Consider the following 17,368-nt stretch of genomic DNA (forward strand, 5'->3'; position numbering starts at 1 on the left):
CTGGGGTAGGCGGAGCCTAGGAGGGATCATGTGACCAGCTTTGCTGGGCTCTTTGCCATTTCCTGTTGGGGAAGAGAATATCCCACAAGTAAGGATGACGCCGTGGACCGGACACACCTATGTTGGAGAAAAGAGTTTTACCCTTGAAGGGGATATTAAGCAATTTTGTCTTGGAAGATACATCCGCTGACCAAGACTTTAGCCAGAGCGCTCTGCACGCCACAATTGCAAACCCAGAATTTTTTGCCGCTAATCTAGCTAACTGCAAAGCGGCATCTAAAATAAAGGAATTAGCTAACTTAAGTGCGTGAACTCTGTCCATAACCTCCTCTTACAGAGTCTCTCTACTGAGCGACTTTTCTAGTTCCTCGAACCAGAACCACACTGCTGTAGTGACAGGAATAATGCACGAAATAGGTTGCAGGAGGTAACCTTGCTGTACAAAAATCTTTTTAAGCAAACCCTCCAATTTTTTATCCATAGGATCTTTGAAAGCACAATTATCCTCGATAGGAATAGTAGTGCGCTTGGCTAGTGTAGAAACTGCCCCCTCGACCATAGGGACTGTCTGCCATAAGTCCTTTCTGGGGTCGACCATAGGAAATAATTTCTTAAATATAGGAGGGGGAACAAAAGGTATGCCGGGCTTCTTGTCCGCCACCCGCTTGGGTATAGGAAAAGCGTTGGGGTGCACCGGAACCTCTAGGAACTTGTCCATCTTGCACAATTTTTCTGGAATGACCAGGTTGTCACAATCATCCAGAGTAGATAACACCTCCTTAAGCAGTGCGCGGAGATGCTCTAATTTAAATTTTAAATGTCACAACATCAGGTTCTGCCTGTTGAGAAATTCTACCTGAATCTGAAATTTCCCCATCTGACAAAACCTCCCTCATGGCCCCTTCAGATTGGTGTGAGGGTATGACAGAGCAATTATCATCAGCGCCCTCCTGCTCTACAGTGTTTAAAACAGAGCAATCGCGCTCTCTCTGAAATGCAGGCATTTTGGATAAAATATTTGCTATGGAGTTATCCATTACTGCCGTCAATTGTTGCATAGTAACAAGCATTGGCGCGCTAGAAGTACTAGGGGTCTCCTGCGTGGGCAAAACTGGTGTAGACACAGAAGGAGCTGATGTAGAACTATGTCTACTCCCTTCATCAGATGAATCATCTTGGGCAACTTTACTATCTGTGGCAGTACTGTCCTTACTTTGTTTGGACGCTATGGCACAATTATCACACAATTTTGAAGAGGGAGACACATTGGCTTCCATACATACAGAACATAGTTTAGCTGAAGGTACAGACATGTTAAACAGGCTTAAACTTGTCAATAAAGTACAAAAACCGTTTTAAAACAAAACCGTTACTGTCTCTTTAAATTTTAAACAGGGCACACTTTATTACTGAATATGTGAAAAACTATGAAGGAATTGTTCAAATTTAACCAAATTTTCACCACAGTGTCTTAAAGCATTCAAAGCATTGCACCCCAAATTTTTAACCCTTAAAATGAAGAAACCGGAGCCGGTTACAGTTTTAACCCCTCTACAGTCCCAGCTGCGACTTTACTAAACCCAGGGGGGAATACGATACCAAATGAAGCCTTCTAGGAACCTTTTCAACTACTTTCAGACCCACACACATGCAGCTGCATGTCCTGCTCTCAAAAGTAACTGCGCAGTAATGGCGCGAAAATGAGGCTCAGCCTACTACAGGGAAGGCCCTTCCTGACTGGAAAGGTGTCTAAACCAGTGCCTGACGTTACAAAACGTTCTCCAAAGTTTATAAGTGTGAATTTCAACATCAAGTTGTATAAAATGCCCAAATAAAGCAATCGATCTTGCCCATAAAGTGTCTACCAGTTTTATAGCCCATATTAAGCCCTTTATTCTGTTTGAGACTAAGAAAATGGCTTACCGGTCCCCATGAGGGGAAATGACAGCCTTCCAGCATTACACAGTCTTGTTAGAAATATGGCTAGTCATACCTTAAGCAGAAAAGTCTGCTAACTGTTTCCCCCAACTGAAGTTATTTCATCTCAACAGTCCTATGTGGAAAAAGCAAACAATTTTAGTTACTGCTGCTAAAATCATATTCCTCTCACAAAAAGAACTCTTCATCTTTTTCTGTTTCAGAGTAAATAGTACATACCAGCACTATTTTAAAATAACAAACTCTTGATAGTAGAATAAAAAACTACAACTAAACACCACATACTCTTCACCATCTCCGTGGAGATGTTGCCTGTGCAACGGCAAAGAGAATGACTGGGGTGGGCGGAGCCTAGGAGGGACTATATGGACAGCTTTTGCTGTGCTCTTTGCCATTTCCTGTTGGGGAAGAGAATATTCCCACAAGTTATGGATGACGCCGTGGACCGGACACACCAATGTTGGAGAAATAAAAAATTCCCCAAAATTGTAGAATATTTTTAAATACACTGTCACTTTAAGAGTTTTTAATACCACAATTTGGCTGCCAGAAGTCTCTAAAACGATCGTATAGTAGATCAACACTGAAGAGACTGAAATTCAATGACGCTGCTCAGCTCCATGAATATCCGACAGCAGAGAGAAGTCACATGACCGGCAGAGAGAGAAAACTAGGCAAGTAAAAAACGCGCGTTTCCCTCTGCCTACAACATAAGATGCAAGTAGCTGCAGCTGATTCAAACTCAAGCAGTTTGTCAGTTAGCCTGTTCTAGCTAAGCAAGCAAAGAAAACCAACTGCCAAATTTTAAGTTTATACATAAATCCCTGTATAAAACATAAGCCATACACATACTAATAAAGTATTTCAAAAAAATTAGCCCAAAGAGGAAAAACGTCTCAATAAAGGGAAGATTAACCCCTAGTCTCAACATACATAATGTGCCTGCCCACTGCCAAAGAAAATCCTGTATAAAGAATTTTAAAAATGTCCCCATTTACTGCATATGACATATTCTTCTGAAGTTCATGTCTCCAAGACCTAGAAGACAAAAGCACTTACCTGCAGTCTAGCTGTCCGACAGGAAGACAGCTTACAAGGCGTGAAAGGACACATACAGAGACCTGCAAAAAAAGAAAGAACTGAGTAACCAACTCTTGCTTTCTGTACCATGGGCAGCAATGTGTTAGGAAACAAAGCAAGGACTACCTCACAACTTCCTAACTGCTTAAAAGCCACCACTACTCTAATGAAGAGATTGAAGTAGACTTAGCTAAAACCAAATCCTTGCTTGCAGGGAAAAGTCCCAGAAAAAAAGAATTAATTCCCTCAGACACCAAACTTCACCTCCTCCATTGACAGAGGCAAAGAGAATGACTGGGGATTATGGGGAGGGGAGTGACACTTAACAGCTTTGCTGTGGTGCTCTTTGTCTCCTCCTGCTGGCCAGTAGTGATATTCCCACTTGTATTTGAATGACATTGTGGACTCTCCATATCTTAGGAAAGAAATACTGATTTGACAAAATAAAGCTGCAGTTTTGATTGCAAAATGATTCTTATATATGAAGGTTAATAATCATGTAGTTTACAATTTGTGTTCAATGTCCCTTTAAGTACTGAACTGCAAGTCACATATACAACATATATGTTTTAAAGGTATTTAAAATTGTCTCTTTATTGATAATATGCAAAACTCTGTACATTGTGCAAACAAGCTACTTGAAACTAAGGGCAAATTTTTTAATCTTTTCCCCAGACTGTGGCCATTTAAAGCAAACTATGAAGTTTGTGCACTGCTCTAAGCAACTTGCCTGTAGTATGTAGCTGGGTCATATTTTTCAGAATACATAGGTTTCAACACTTCACTTCCTGCCTCTCTAGAGAGCATGAGAATGGCACAATTTTACTCCAAATATAAGGAAATTACTACCCTGAATTAAAGGGATATGAAACAGACAAAGCATACAATTTTAAAAACAGTTTCCAATTTACTTCTATTATTCTTTTTTGAAAGATACCTAGGTAGGTGTCTGGAGCATTACGTGGCAGAATATAGTGCTGCCATCTAGTGCTCTTGCATATGGATAACATTCTTGCAAAACTGCTCCCAAATAGTGCTCCAGGCACCTACCTAGGTATCTCAAATTGTCTTTGTTCTCTTGGTATCTTTTGTTCAAAAGCAGGAAGGTAAGCTCAGTAGTGCGGCCATCTAGTGCTCATGCGCATGGATAACATTCTTGCAAAAATGCTGCCACAAAGCGCTCCAGACACATGCTTGCTCCTGAGCTTACCTCTCTGATTTTCAACAAAAAATACCAAGAGAATAAAGAAAATGTGATAAGTAAATTATAAATTTGTTAAAAACTGCATGTTCTATCTGAATCAAAAAATAAAAATAAATGTGGTTTCATGTCCTAACTTAAGTAAATTGAGAGATGTTTCTGGTGAAAATGTCTATTTTGCTCAGTTATTGCCACTTCTTTCCTGCTACTGTATTGTATTAAATGTGAATAAAATGTGGCATAAAACACGTTCTTAGCAATATCAGAGCCTGTACTACAGACACATACCTATGGTCATCATCTAGAGAATTGGCAGATAGAAGAGACATCAGTGTAGACTTTCCAGTTCCCTGTAATCCAAGGACACCAACCACAAGGACATCTGTCTGATCCAACAGGTACTGAGAAAATAAGAAAGCAGCATACAGATGAGTGGGCTTTTACATTATGTTCACTAAAGAATACAAGAACTTGAAATATAATATCTGGTTAGTTTACAATGCAGTATAGTGCGTTAATTTCAAGTTTGAGATATATGTTTTAGTGCCACAATCAAAGGATTTTGGATTAAATTAAAAAAATACTCATTATTTGAGGGAACAAATTAAACCATACATATTCTGATTATATTAAAAATGCATTTGAGTTGAGAATATACACACACATACATATATACATATTATATATATATATATATATATATATATATATATTTACACACACATACATATACACACATACATAATTAAAGGGACAATAAACACTAAGGGCTAGATAACAAGTGGAGTGCAAATTTATGGAGCACCCGCAAACAGGCGTGCCATAAACAATCCAGCCATTACAAGTGCCTGTAGAAAATAACGCTTATAAAAATGTCCACAAAAATGGCTTTAAAGTTATTAGCTGTGGGGTGTTAGAAGAAAAAAAAAAAAAACGACACTGATAAGTGCCCTTACATTGAAGTCTACGGGAACAGTTTGTCCTCTGTAAATATATATGTATGTATATGTTTATATAGATATATATTTAAGTGTTATGTGTATATACAAATATTTCCACTTTGCTGCCATGACTGTGCTATTTACCCCCTGCACGAGTTCTCTTGCCGTGTCTGAAGGCATGAGAACGAGTCTCCTATTGGAGCCTATGGAAGCACACGCTCGTGAGCGCAATGCTTCCTAGCAATGAAAAAAAACATAATTTATGCTTACCTGATAAATTCCTTTCTTCTGTTGTGTGATCAGTCCACGGGTCATCATTACTTCTGGGATATAACTCCTCCCCAACAGGAAATGCAAGAGGATTCACCCAGCAGAGCTGCATATAGCTCCTCCCCTCTACGTCAGTCCCAGTCATTCGACCAAGAATCAACGAGAAAGGAGTAACCAAGGGTGAAGTGGTGACTGGAGTATAATTTAAAAGATATTTACCTGCCTTAAAACAGGGCGGGCCGTGGACTGATCACACAACAGAAGAAAGGAATTTATCAGGTAAGCATAAATTATGTTTTCTTCTGTTATGTGTGATCAGTCCACGGGTCATCATTACTTCTGGGATACCAATACCAAAGCAAAAGTACACGGATGACGGGAGGGATAGGCAGGCTCATTATATAGAAGGAACCACTGCCTGAAGAACCTTTCTCCCAAAAATAGCCTCCGAAGAAGCAAAAGTGTCAAATTTGTAAAATTTGGAAAAAGTATGAAGCGAAGACCAAGTTGCAGCCTTGCAAATCTGTTCAACAGAGGCCTCATTCTTAAAGGCCCAAGTGGAAGCCACAGCTCTAGTGGAGTGAGCTGTAATTCTTTCAGGAGGCTGCTGACCAGCAGTCTCATAGGCTAAACGTATTATGCTACGAAGCCAAAAAGAGAGAGAGGTAGCAGAAGCTTTTTGACCTCTCCTCTGTCCAGAATAAACGACAAACAGGGAAGAAGTTTGGCGAAAATCTTTAGTTGCCTGCAAGTAGAACTTGAGGGCACGAACTACATCCAGATTGTGTAGAAGACGTTCCTTCTTTGAAGAAGGATTTGGACACAAGGATGGAACAACAATCTCTTGATTGATATTCCTGTTAGTGACCACCTTAGGTAAGAACCCAGGTTTAGTACGCAGAACTACCTTGTCTGAGTGAAAAATCAGATAAGGAGAATCACAATGTAAGGCTGATAACTCAGAGACTCTTCGAGCCGAGGAAATAGCCATTAAAAACAGAACTTTCCAAGATAACAATTTTATATCAATGGAATGAAGGGGTTCAAATGGAACACCCTGTAAAACGTTAAGAACTAAGTTTAAACTCCATGGCGGAGCAACAGCTTTAAACACAGGCTTGATCCTAGCTAAAGCCTGACAAAAAGCCTGGACGTCTGGATTTTCTGACAGACGCCTGTGTAACAAGATGGACAGAGCTGAAATCTGTCCCTTTAATGAACTAGCTGATAAACCCTTTTCTAACCCTTCTTGTAGAAAGGACAATATCCTAGAGATCCTAACCTTACTCCATGAGTAATGTTTGGATTCGCACCAGTATAGGTATTTACGCCATATTTTATGGTAAATCTTTCTGGTAACAGGCTTCCTAGCCTGTATCAGGGTATCAATAACCGACTCAGAAAAAACCACGTTTTGATAAAATCAAACGTTCAATTTCCAAGCAGTCAGCTTCAGAGAAGTTAGATTTTGATGTTTGAATGGACCCTGTATCAGAAGGTCCTGTCTTAGAGGTAGAGACCAAGGCGGACAGGATGACATGTCCACTAGATCTGCATACCAAGTCCTGCGTGGCCATGCAGGCGCTATTAGAATCACTGATGCTCTCTCCTGCTTGATTTTGGCAATCAATCGAGGAAGCAGCGGAAAGGGTGGAAACACATAAGCCATCCCGAAGTTCCAAGGTGCTGTCAAAGCATCTATCAGAACCGCTCCCGGATCCCTGGATCTGGACCCGTAGCGAGGAAGTTTGGCGTTCTGGCGAGACGCCATGAGATCTATCTCTGGTTTGCCCCAACGTCGAAGTATTTGGGCAAAGACCTCCGGATGAAGTTCCCACTCCCCCGGATGAAAAGTCTGGCGACTCAAGAAATCCGCCTCCCAGTTCTCCACTCCCGGGATGTGGATTGCTGACAGGTGGCAAGAGTGAGACTCTGCCCAGCGAATTATCTTTGATACTTCCACCATTGCTAGGGAGCTTCTTGTCCCTCCCTGATGGTTGATGTAAGCTACAGTCGTGATGTTGTCCGACTGAAACCTGATGAACCCCCGAGTTGTTAATTGGGGCCAAGCTAGAAGGGCATTGAGAACTGCTCTCAATTCCAGAATGTTTATTGGAAGGAGACTCTCCTCCTGATTCCATAGTCCCTGAGCCTTCAGAGAATTCCAGACAGCGCCCCAACCTAGTAGGCTGGCGTCTGTTGTTACAATTGTCCAGTCTGGCCTGCTGAATGGCATCCCCCTGGACAGGTGTGGCCGATGAAGCCACCATAGAAGAGAATTTCTGGTCTCTTGATTCAGATTCAGAGTAGGGGACAAATCTGAGTAATCCCCATTCCACTGACTTAGCATGCATAATTGCAGAGGTCTGAGGTGTAGGCGTGCAAAAGGTACTATGTCCATTGCCGCTACCATTAAGCCGATCACCTCCATGCATTGAGCTACTGACGGGTGTTGAATGGAATGAAGGACACGGCATGCATTTTGAAGCTTTGTTAACCTGTCCTCTGTCAGGTAAATCTTCATTTCTACAGAATCTATAAGAGTCCCCAAGAATGGAACTCTTGTGAGAGGAAAAAGAGAACTCTTCTTTTCGTTCACTTTCCATCCATGCGACCTTAGAAATGCCAGAACTAACTCTGTATGAGACTTGGCAGTTTGAAAGCTTGAAGCTTGTATTAGAATGTCGTCTAGGTATGGAGCTACCGAAATCCCTCGCGGTCTTAGTACCGCCAGAAGGGCACCCAGAACCTTTGTGAAGATTCTTGGAGCCGTAGCCAATCCGAATGGAAGAGCTACAAACTGGTAGTGCCTGTCTAAGAAGGCAAACCTTAGATACCGGTGATGATCTTTGTGGATCGGTATGTGAAGGTAAGCATCCTTTAAATCCACTGTGGTCATGTACTGACCCTCTTGGATCATGGGTAAGATTGTCCGAATAGTTTCCATTTTGAACGATGGAACTCTTAGGAATTTGTTTAGAATCTTTAAATCTAAGATTGGCCTGAAAGTTCCCTCTTTTTTGGGAACCACAAACAGGTTTGAGTAGAACCCTTGTCCTTGTTCCGACCGCGGAACCGGATGGATCACTCCCATTATTAACAGATCTTGTACGCAGCGTAGAAACGCTTCTTTCTTTATCTGGTTTGTTGACAACCTTGACAGATGAAATCTCCCTCTTGGGGGAGATAATTTGAAGTCTAGAAGGTATCCCTGAGATATGATCTCTAGTGCCCAGGGATCCTGAACATCTCTTGCCCAGGCCTGGGCGAAGAGAGAGAGTCTGCCCCCCACTAGATCCGGTCCCGGATCGGGGGCTCTCGGTTCATGCTGTCTTTGGGGCAGCAGCAGGTTTCCTGGCCTGCTTGCTCTTGTTCCAGGACTGGTTAGGCTTCCAGCCTTGCCTGTAACGAGCAACAGCTCCTTCCTGTTTTGGTGCAGTGGAGGTTGATGCTGCTCCTGTTTTGAAGTTCCGAAAGGGACGAAAATTAGACTGTCTAGCCTTAGCTTTGGCTTTGTCTTGAGGTAGGGCGTGGCCCTTACCTCCTGTAATGTCAGCGATAATCTCTTTCAAACCGGGCCCAAATAAAGACTGCCCCTTGAAAGGTATATTAAGTAATTTGGACTTAGAAGTAACATCAGCTGACCAGGATTTTAGCCACAGCGCCCTACGTGCCTGTATGGCGAATCCTGAGTTCTTAGCCGTAAGTTTGGTTAAATGTACTACGGCCTCCGAAATGAAGGAATTAGCTAGTTTAAGGACTCTAAGCCTGTCCGTAATGTCGTCTAGCGTAGATGAACTAAGGTTCTCTTCAAGCGACTCAATCCAAAATGCTGCCGCAGCCGTAATCGGCGCGATACATGCAAGGGGTTGTAATATAAAACCTTGTTGAACAAACATTTTCTTAAGGTAACCCTCTAATTTTTTATCCATTGGATCTGAGAAAGCACAGCTATCCTCCACCGGGATAGTGGTACGCTTAGCTAAAGTAGAAACTGCTCCCTCCACCTTGGGGACCGTTTGCCATAAGTCCCGAGTGGTGGCGTCTATTGGAAACATCTTTCTAAATATTGGAGGGGGTGAGAACGGCACACCGGGTCTATCCCACTCCTTAGTAACAATTTCAGTTAGTCTCTTAGGTATAGGAAAAACGTCAGTACTCGCCGGTACCGCAAAGTATTTATCCAACCTACACAGTTTCTCTGGTATTGCAACGGTGTTACAATCGTTGAGAGCTGCTAAGACCTCCCCTAGTAATACACGGAGGTTCTCCAATTTAAATTTAAAATTTGAAATATCTGAGTCCAATCTGTTTGGATCAGAACCGTCACCCACAGAATGAAGCTCTCCGTCCTCATGCTCTGCGAGCTGTGACGCAGTATCAGACATGGCCCTAGCATTGTCAGCGCACTCTGTTCTCACCCCAGAGTGATCACGCTTGCCTCTTAGTTCTGGTAATTTAGACAAAACTTCAGTCATAACAGTAGCCATATCTTGTAATGTTATCTGTAATGGCCGCCCAGATGTACTAGGCGCCAAAATATCACGCACCTCCCGGGCGGGAGATGCAGGTACTGCCGCGTGAGGCGAGTTAGTCGGCATAACTCTCCCCTCGCTGTTTGGTGAAATTTGTTCACATTGTACAGATTGACTTTTATTTAAAGTAGCATCAATACAGTTAGTACATAAATTTCTATTGGGCTCCACCTTGGCATTGGAACAAATGACACAGATATCTTCCTCTGAGTCAGACATGTTTAACACACTAGCAAAAAAACTTACAACTTGGTTATAATCTTTTTTAGCAAAAAAACGTACTGTGCCTCAAAGAGGTACTAACGATTAAATGACAGTTGAAATAATGAACTGAAAAACAGTTATAGCATCAAACTTTAAAATAACAAAACTTTTAGCAAAGGTTTGTTCCCATTAGTAAAATAACAATAATTAAATTTGACATAAAAAATACAAAGCAACGTTTTTATTCACAGTCACTATAAGAATTCTCACAGCTCTGCTGAGAGAATTTACCTCCCTTCAAAGAAGTTTGAAGACCCCTGAGATCTATCAGAGATGAACCGGATCATGCAGGAAAAATAAAAGTAACTGACTGGTATTTTTTGATGCGTAGCAAAGAGCGCCAAAAACGGCCCCTCCCTCTCCCACACAGCAGTGAAGAGAAACGAAACTGTCACAATTAAAGCAAAAAAAAAAACTGCCAAGTGGAAAATAATGCCCAAATATTTATTCACACAGTACCTCAGCAATGTAAACGATTCTACATTCCAGCAAAAACGTTTAACATGATAAATAGTTATTAAAAAGGATTAGTGACCTTTAACAGAGTAGTTCCGGTGAAATACCATCCCCAGAATACTGAAGTGTATACATACATGTCATTTTAACGGTATGGCAGGATTTTCTCATCAATTCCATTCAGAAAATAAAAACTGCTACATACCTCAATGCAGATTCATCTGCCCGCTGTCCCCTGATCTGAAGCCTTTACCTCCCTCAGATGGCCGAGAACAGCAATATGATCTTAACTACTCCGGTTAAAATCATAGTAAAAAACTCTGACAGATTCTTCCTCAAACTCTGCCAGAGAAGTAATAACACGCTCCGGTGCTATTTTAAAATAACAAACTTTTGATTGAAGTCATAAAAACTAAGAATAATCACCATAGTCCTCTCACACATCCTATCTAGTCGTTGGGTGCAAGAGAATGACTGGGACTGACGTAGAGGGGAGGAGCTATATGCAGCTCTGCTGGGTGAATCCTCTTGCATTTCCTGTTGGGGAGGAGTTATATCCCAGAAGTAATGATGACCCGTGGACTGATCACACATAACAGAAGAAAGCAAGGTCACATTTGCATCACATTTAACTTGTAATACCAGCACACATTAGCATGCACTGATATTACTCAGTGGAGTGGTAATATCCCTTTCTCTAAAGCAATATTTAGCACTCCGCTTGTAATCTGGCCTTAAATAAATGCTAGAGAGAATAAAAAGTTTGATCTATGAATAACATGTAGATGTATTTTTTTTTATTTTTTTTTAAGTTTCATTAGCTGTTTAAAAATTGACAAAATAAGTGTAAAGTTTTAGTGTATAGAAAACAATGGGAGCTGCCATGTTGTAACTTAGGTTACCTTGTCTGCTGTGGCCAATTAGGGACAGTTATAAATAGGTCACTAGAGTGTGCAGCCAATGGCTGTGTGGAATAACAGTGTTCTGCACTTCCATTTATACCAGGAACTGAAAAGCTCACAATTTCAGATTTTTTATATATATATACACATACATACATACACACACACAAAACAAGGGGACTGCACTCTCATACCGGACTGGGTACACATCCCATGACCCTGTAAAATGCTCAGCCCTGGGTGCTCACGGGCACTCACAGGAAGCTGTGCTGTCCCCAGAGTCAGAGGCAGTTAACCCCAGACAGGTATTGGTGCAAGAACCATAGGGAAATTACAAAACAAATTAATATAACACACAGAGAAAGTCCAGCACTCACTTACAAGCTCTCAACTAAGATTTAAAAGCAAAAATGGAAAGGTTAGTTATCGCATTTGGCCAAATGGGACAAGCCCAGGTACCACATCAAGGTCCTTTCCAATACCTGGGACCCTAAAACAGCCACATAAATGCAAGCTCTCAAATCCAAACAAACTGGGAACAAGGGAAGGGTGCACAGGCTTATGTAATCACCCTAGACATATACAAAACACGGAAGGGGACTGCACTCACATCCCGGTATGAGAGTGAAGTCCCCTTCCATGTTTTGTTCTTTTTAAATCATGAAAGTTTAATTTTGACTTTACTGACCCTGTAGTGCTATTGCTCCACTGCAAATCTATGTACACAGAATCAAGCCATACTTTAGTTTCAAGTAGCTCACTGAATAGAAGACTGTTTGGAGTGGAATAGGCATTATAAATTATATATGTTATTGTTTTAGTTAAATAAAACTATTTAAATCATTAATCATTATTTTTCTCCTTCCAATAAAATACAGCTGAAAACTTGATCAAATATAAATGATTCCCCTCCCAATAATTTCAGTAATCTATCTATGCATATCTAATGATATATAGCCAAATCAGGGAGGTGCAGCCCTCCCACCTCCCTGCACCTATTTAATTGAGGTGGCTGCTGCCTTAGTTTGAGACAGCAACTCCTTCCTTCCTGCTCTCCCTCCTGCTTGTCTCTCCCATGCCACTGCCTTGCCCCCCGCCTCCCAAAACAGCACAGGTAACTCTCTTTCTTAACTTTCTTTCTACAACCACTGCCCTGCCCCCCTCCCCGCCTCCCAACCTCACAGCCCTCCCACCTCCCTGTCCCTATTTAATATAGGTCGCTGCCAAAGGCAAGCCCGTTCACGCCTGGACCGCGCCTAGCGACACGAAACCTGGCTTCTACAACCTCCGCTTCTACGACGCCAGCACCCTCCTCCATCTCAACACCGGTAGATCATCCGCCTGCCACCACACATCGACAAACACCATAGGACCCTTCACCTGCCGCAACTGCTCCTTCTACTCCCTCCGGACCACTAACCCACCAGTCACCTCAGGCAAAAACAACCGCAAACACCCGCTCTGTCCACAAGCACGCTGTCGAAATCTGAAACCTGCTCAACTACACCTCCCCAGACGTCGCCATCCTCACCGGACCCTGGCTGAACCCCACATCAACGCCTGTCATCACCATCTCCGACGGATATAAGATCTCCAACAAGGACCGCAGCAACCGACCGGGAGGAGGCATCGCCATTGTCCACAAACACTGCCTCCACGTCACAACCAGCTCCGACTAACACTCACTAGGCTTGGAACACCTACACTTCAAGATCCAGGTCAGTCCCAACACCACCCTCTGCGGCACCCTCATCTACAGACCTCCCGGACCTCGTCCTACCTTCTGCGACTCCATCACCGACATCATCTTACCCCACACCATCGCCTCAACAGACTACATCCTCCTCAGTGACCTCAACTTCCACCTAGACAACCTCAATGACCACAACACCACCAACCTCTTGGAAAACCTTGGAACCATCGGACTGAAGCAACTTGTCAACTCCCCAACCCACTTAGCCGGACACACCCTCGACTCTATCTTCTCTGCAGGCAACCACATCTCAGTCAATCACATCACTGAACTCCATTGGACCGACCACCATTGCATACATTTTTCCATCAACTAACACACCACCCGCCCCGCAAAAACTGGAACAACTTCACCAAAGACCAACTGTACTCCACCCTGAACAAGTACCCCCCAGCTACCTCCACAGACGACAACTCCTCCACCCGCAACCTCCACTACTGGCTCAAAGACTGCGCCAATGCCCTCGCCCCCCTCAAGAAACCGTCCAACCGCCAACCCACCAACAAGGCCAGTTGGTTCACCCCGACCCTCCAGGACTCCAAACGCCACTGCAGGCGATTGGAAAGGACCTGGAGATCCAGCAAGACCCCTGCAAAAAAAACAGCCTACAAAGAAGCCATAACTACCCATCACCACCTCATCAAAACCACCAAGAAGACTGCCTTCCAAGACGGAATCAACACCAACGTCCACAATAGTAAGGAGCTATTCACAGTCATCAAGGAATTCTCCAATCCCAACAGCATCACCAACGACATCCCGCCCTCCCAGGACCTCTGCGATAACCTTGCAACATACTTCCACCGCAAGATCATCGACATCTATGACAGCTTTGCGCCCCAGAACTAACCCACCACCGCCGACCCACAATACCTCACCGCCTACCCCCTACGGACCATCTGGAGCCCCCTCACCACAGAGGACACCATCAGAATCATGAGATCGATCCACTCTGGAGCACCCTCGGACCCATGCCCACATCACATATTCAACAAATCGGGTTAAACCCTCGCTCTGCAGCACCATCAACTGCTCCATCGAAACCGTCATCTTCCCGGATGATTGAAAGTACGCAGAATTAAAACTCCTACTGAAAAAACCCACGGCTGACCCAATGATCCGAAAAACTACCGCCCCATCTCTGTTCCCCTTTGCGGCCAAAGTTATCAAAAAGTCCATCAACGTGCATCTTGTTGACCACATCGAGGCCAACCACACCCTGGATCCCTCCCAATCCGGTTTCAGGAGCACCCACAGCACAGAGACTGCCCTCCTCGCCGCCACAGACGACATCCTCGCCCTACTCGACCAAGGAAAGACAGCCGCCCTCATCCTCATCTGCCGGCATATGCAACAAAGCCCTGGAATGGATCACCTCCTTCCTCACCGGCAGAACCCAGAAAGTTAGACTTCCACCCTTCACCTCCAAGCCCAGAGAGATCAGCTGCGGTGTACCCCAAGGCTCTTCTCTGAGCCCCACCCTATTCAAAATCTACATGGCCCCTCTCACCGCCATCGCCCGACAACACAACCTCAACATCATCTCCTACGCCGATGACACCAAGCTAATCATCTCACTCACCAGTGACCCCACCACCGCCAAGAAAAACGTCCACGAAGGGCTGACAGCAGTCGCCAACCTGGATGAGCTAAAAACTGCCTAAAGCTGAACGCAGACAAGACCGAAGTCCTCATCTGACTGGAATAACTCCTGGTGGCCCACAGCACTCGACATCCTCCAACCCCCGCCGACCATGCATGAAATCTAGGCGTCATCCTTGACTCATTGCTCTCCATGAACCGTCAAATCAACGCTGTCTCCTCTGCATGATTCCACACACTCCACCTGTTGAGAAAGATCTTCAAATGGATTCCAACCGAGACCAGAAAGATATTCACCCACGCCCTTGTCAACAGCAGACTGGACTACGGCAATGCACTCTACGCCGGCTCCACCATCAAGCTCCAAAAGAGACTCCAGTGCATCCAGAACGCCCCGGACAGACTCATCCTCGACATCCCTCGCCAATGCCACATCACCAAACACCTGCGGGACCCTGCACTGGCTCCCCATCAACAAAAGAATAACCTTCAAGCTTCTCATCCACGTTTTAAAGGCCCTCCACAACATTGGTCCCGAATACATGAACCACCGCATTACCTTCTACACCCCGCCAGACAACTTTGATCGGCCGATCAAGCCCTCAAAGTCATCCCCCACATCAGGAAAACCACAGCGGGAGGCAGATCCTTCTCTCACCTGGCAGCCAAGACTTGGAACACCCTCCCGCTGCACCTCAGACAAGCTACCGCCCTAACTAAGTTCAGAAAGGACCTCAAGACCTGGCTCTTCGACTGAACTGCAACCCTCAGCACCTTGAGACACTTAAGGGTGAATAGCCGCGCTTTACAAGAACCCAATAGATAGATAGAATCAGGAATGGCCTGATATAACTGGAAAAACAATCTGAAAAGTTATTCTAAAAATGAAAACGATGATTTACCAGTGCTACAAATAAAGAGGACTTAAAGAATTAAGTTCATTTATAATTTATTACTGAAAGTTCCTTTAATTGCCAGCAGCTCATGCCAGCGCAGAGCACATCAGGCCGCCCACGACAGAACGCTATTTTAGCAATGAGGTTTTAAGAACGTTAGGATTTACCATCACCTTAAATATCTTGCGCTTTCTAAAAATTGTGCCTGGTCCCATGCGCTCTAAAAAGGCCAAAAAGGTAATTCTATAAGCTACTCATCAACAATCTGGTTTAGGCAATTTGCAGTATTTTTAAAATCTAGGTTACAGATTTTGCCTCTCTATATAGTGTGTGACAAAGAACACTTTTTAATACAAAATGAAGAGGTGCTCAGTGTACCTTTAATATAAATAGCTTTTTTTTTAACCACACAGCTACAGATCACAATGCATTACCACATCCCTCACATCTCTTTCCTTCTTCACAAACGAAAGACCTAAAAGGCCTGATATTTCAAAAAGGGGCTGTCATATTTCTCTGTGCCCAAAAAATACTACATTTTTACTGTAATGATTTCCCGATTTTCATAAGCTGCACTACAAACATTTGATTTTATGTTTCTGTTGATGTGCATAAAGCTACTTTATCCTAGCAGAATGACTTATGCCTCTAATTCTGGCATCCATCTTACTGATAAGCAAGCATTAAAAAAAATAATTTTGTGCATATACCAAGAAGCCATCTAAATATGATTTTACCACATTCGCCATGAGACAGATGAATTTATTGAGTTTTCATGTGGCATTATGATAATGTTGAACACAAAAGTAAGTTTAGCTCTCTTCTACTCATATATGAATAAGTATATAGTGGAGTTTATTGGCCATGTATTGCAATATAGCCCTTTTCTATTGGTCTATTTTATTACCTTTGACAATACTTCTTTTTTTGGGGGGAAATGTTTCAAAAAATAATTAGCCTATAGTTTAATTCAGTTGCAAAATGTTAGCAATTTTTGTTGTGTTAAAAACATTTTTTAGGTTTTAATATGTAGCCTGAGAAAGTTTACAGTTCCACTGTAATGTATTCTTGAGAAGTAAAGTAGTTCCCACACACTTTTTATTTATTTATTTTTAAAGACCATACACACCTCTGTCCAAATAAAATAACTTATTAAAAGATAAGGACTGGTAGGTTTATAAATGTGGACACTATAAAAGACTATGAGGGAAACAGAATATCCATTAAAGAAAACAAATACTATTTAAAATAAACTCTAGTTATTTAACCTTTTAGCACCGTTATGGCGCTCTATTCCGTCCTAACCGCACTGGGCTTTAGCGCCGTTAGGATAAAATAGAACATCCTAACCGTTTGGCTGTCCTGAAGACAACTGGGCTTCCAGGATGCGATCGTGGTCTGGAGGGTGTGCCTAGCGTCTTAGGGACGCCCCCGACCAGATCTCATCATTGAAATCTCACGATCGCGTGAACGATTGCGGGATTTAAATATTCTCTGGGTTTTCTACATCGGAACATTGTTCCGATGTAG

General features: G+C 43.1%; 1 protein-coding gene across 4 annotated transcripts in view; it reads right to left on the reverse strand.

The window, feature by feature from the left end:
- The window catches only part of SMG9 (SMG9 nonsense mediated mRNA decay factor), a 169,364-nt gene that overhangs the window by 72,836 nt on the left and 79,160 nt on the right, over positions 1 to 17,368 (reverse strand). For all 4 annotated transcript variants that reach the window (XM_053691213.1, XM_053691214.1, XM_053691212.1 and 1 more), the window contains one exon: positions 4,508 to 4,620. In XM_053691213.1, the coding sequence (XP_053547188.1) occupies positions 4,508 to 4,620 (113 nt within the window). The remainder of the gene's footprint in view (positions 1 to 4,507; positions 4,621 to 17,368) is intronic.

This window comes from Bombina bombina, chromosome 8 (assembly GCF_027579735.1).
Source record: "Bombina bombina isolate aBomBom1 chromosome 8, aBomBom1.pri, whole genome shotgun sequence".
NCBI lineage: Eukaryota > Metazoa > Chordata > Amphibia > Anura > Bombinatoridae > Bombina > Bombina bombina.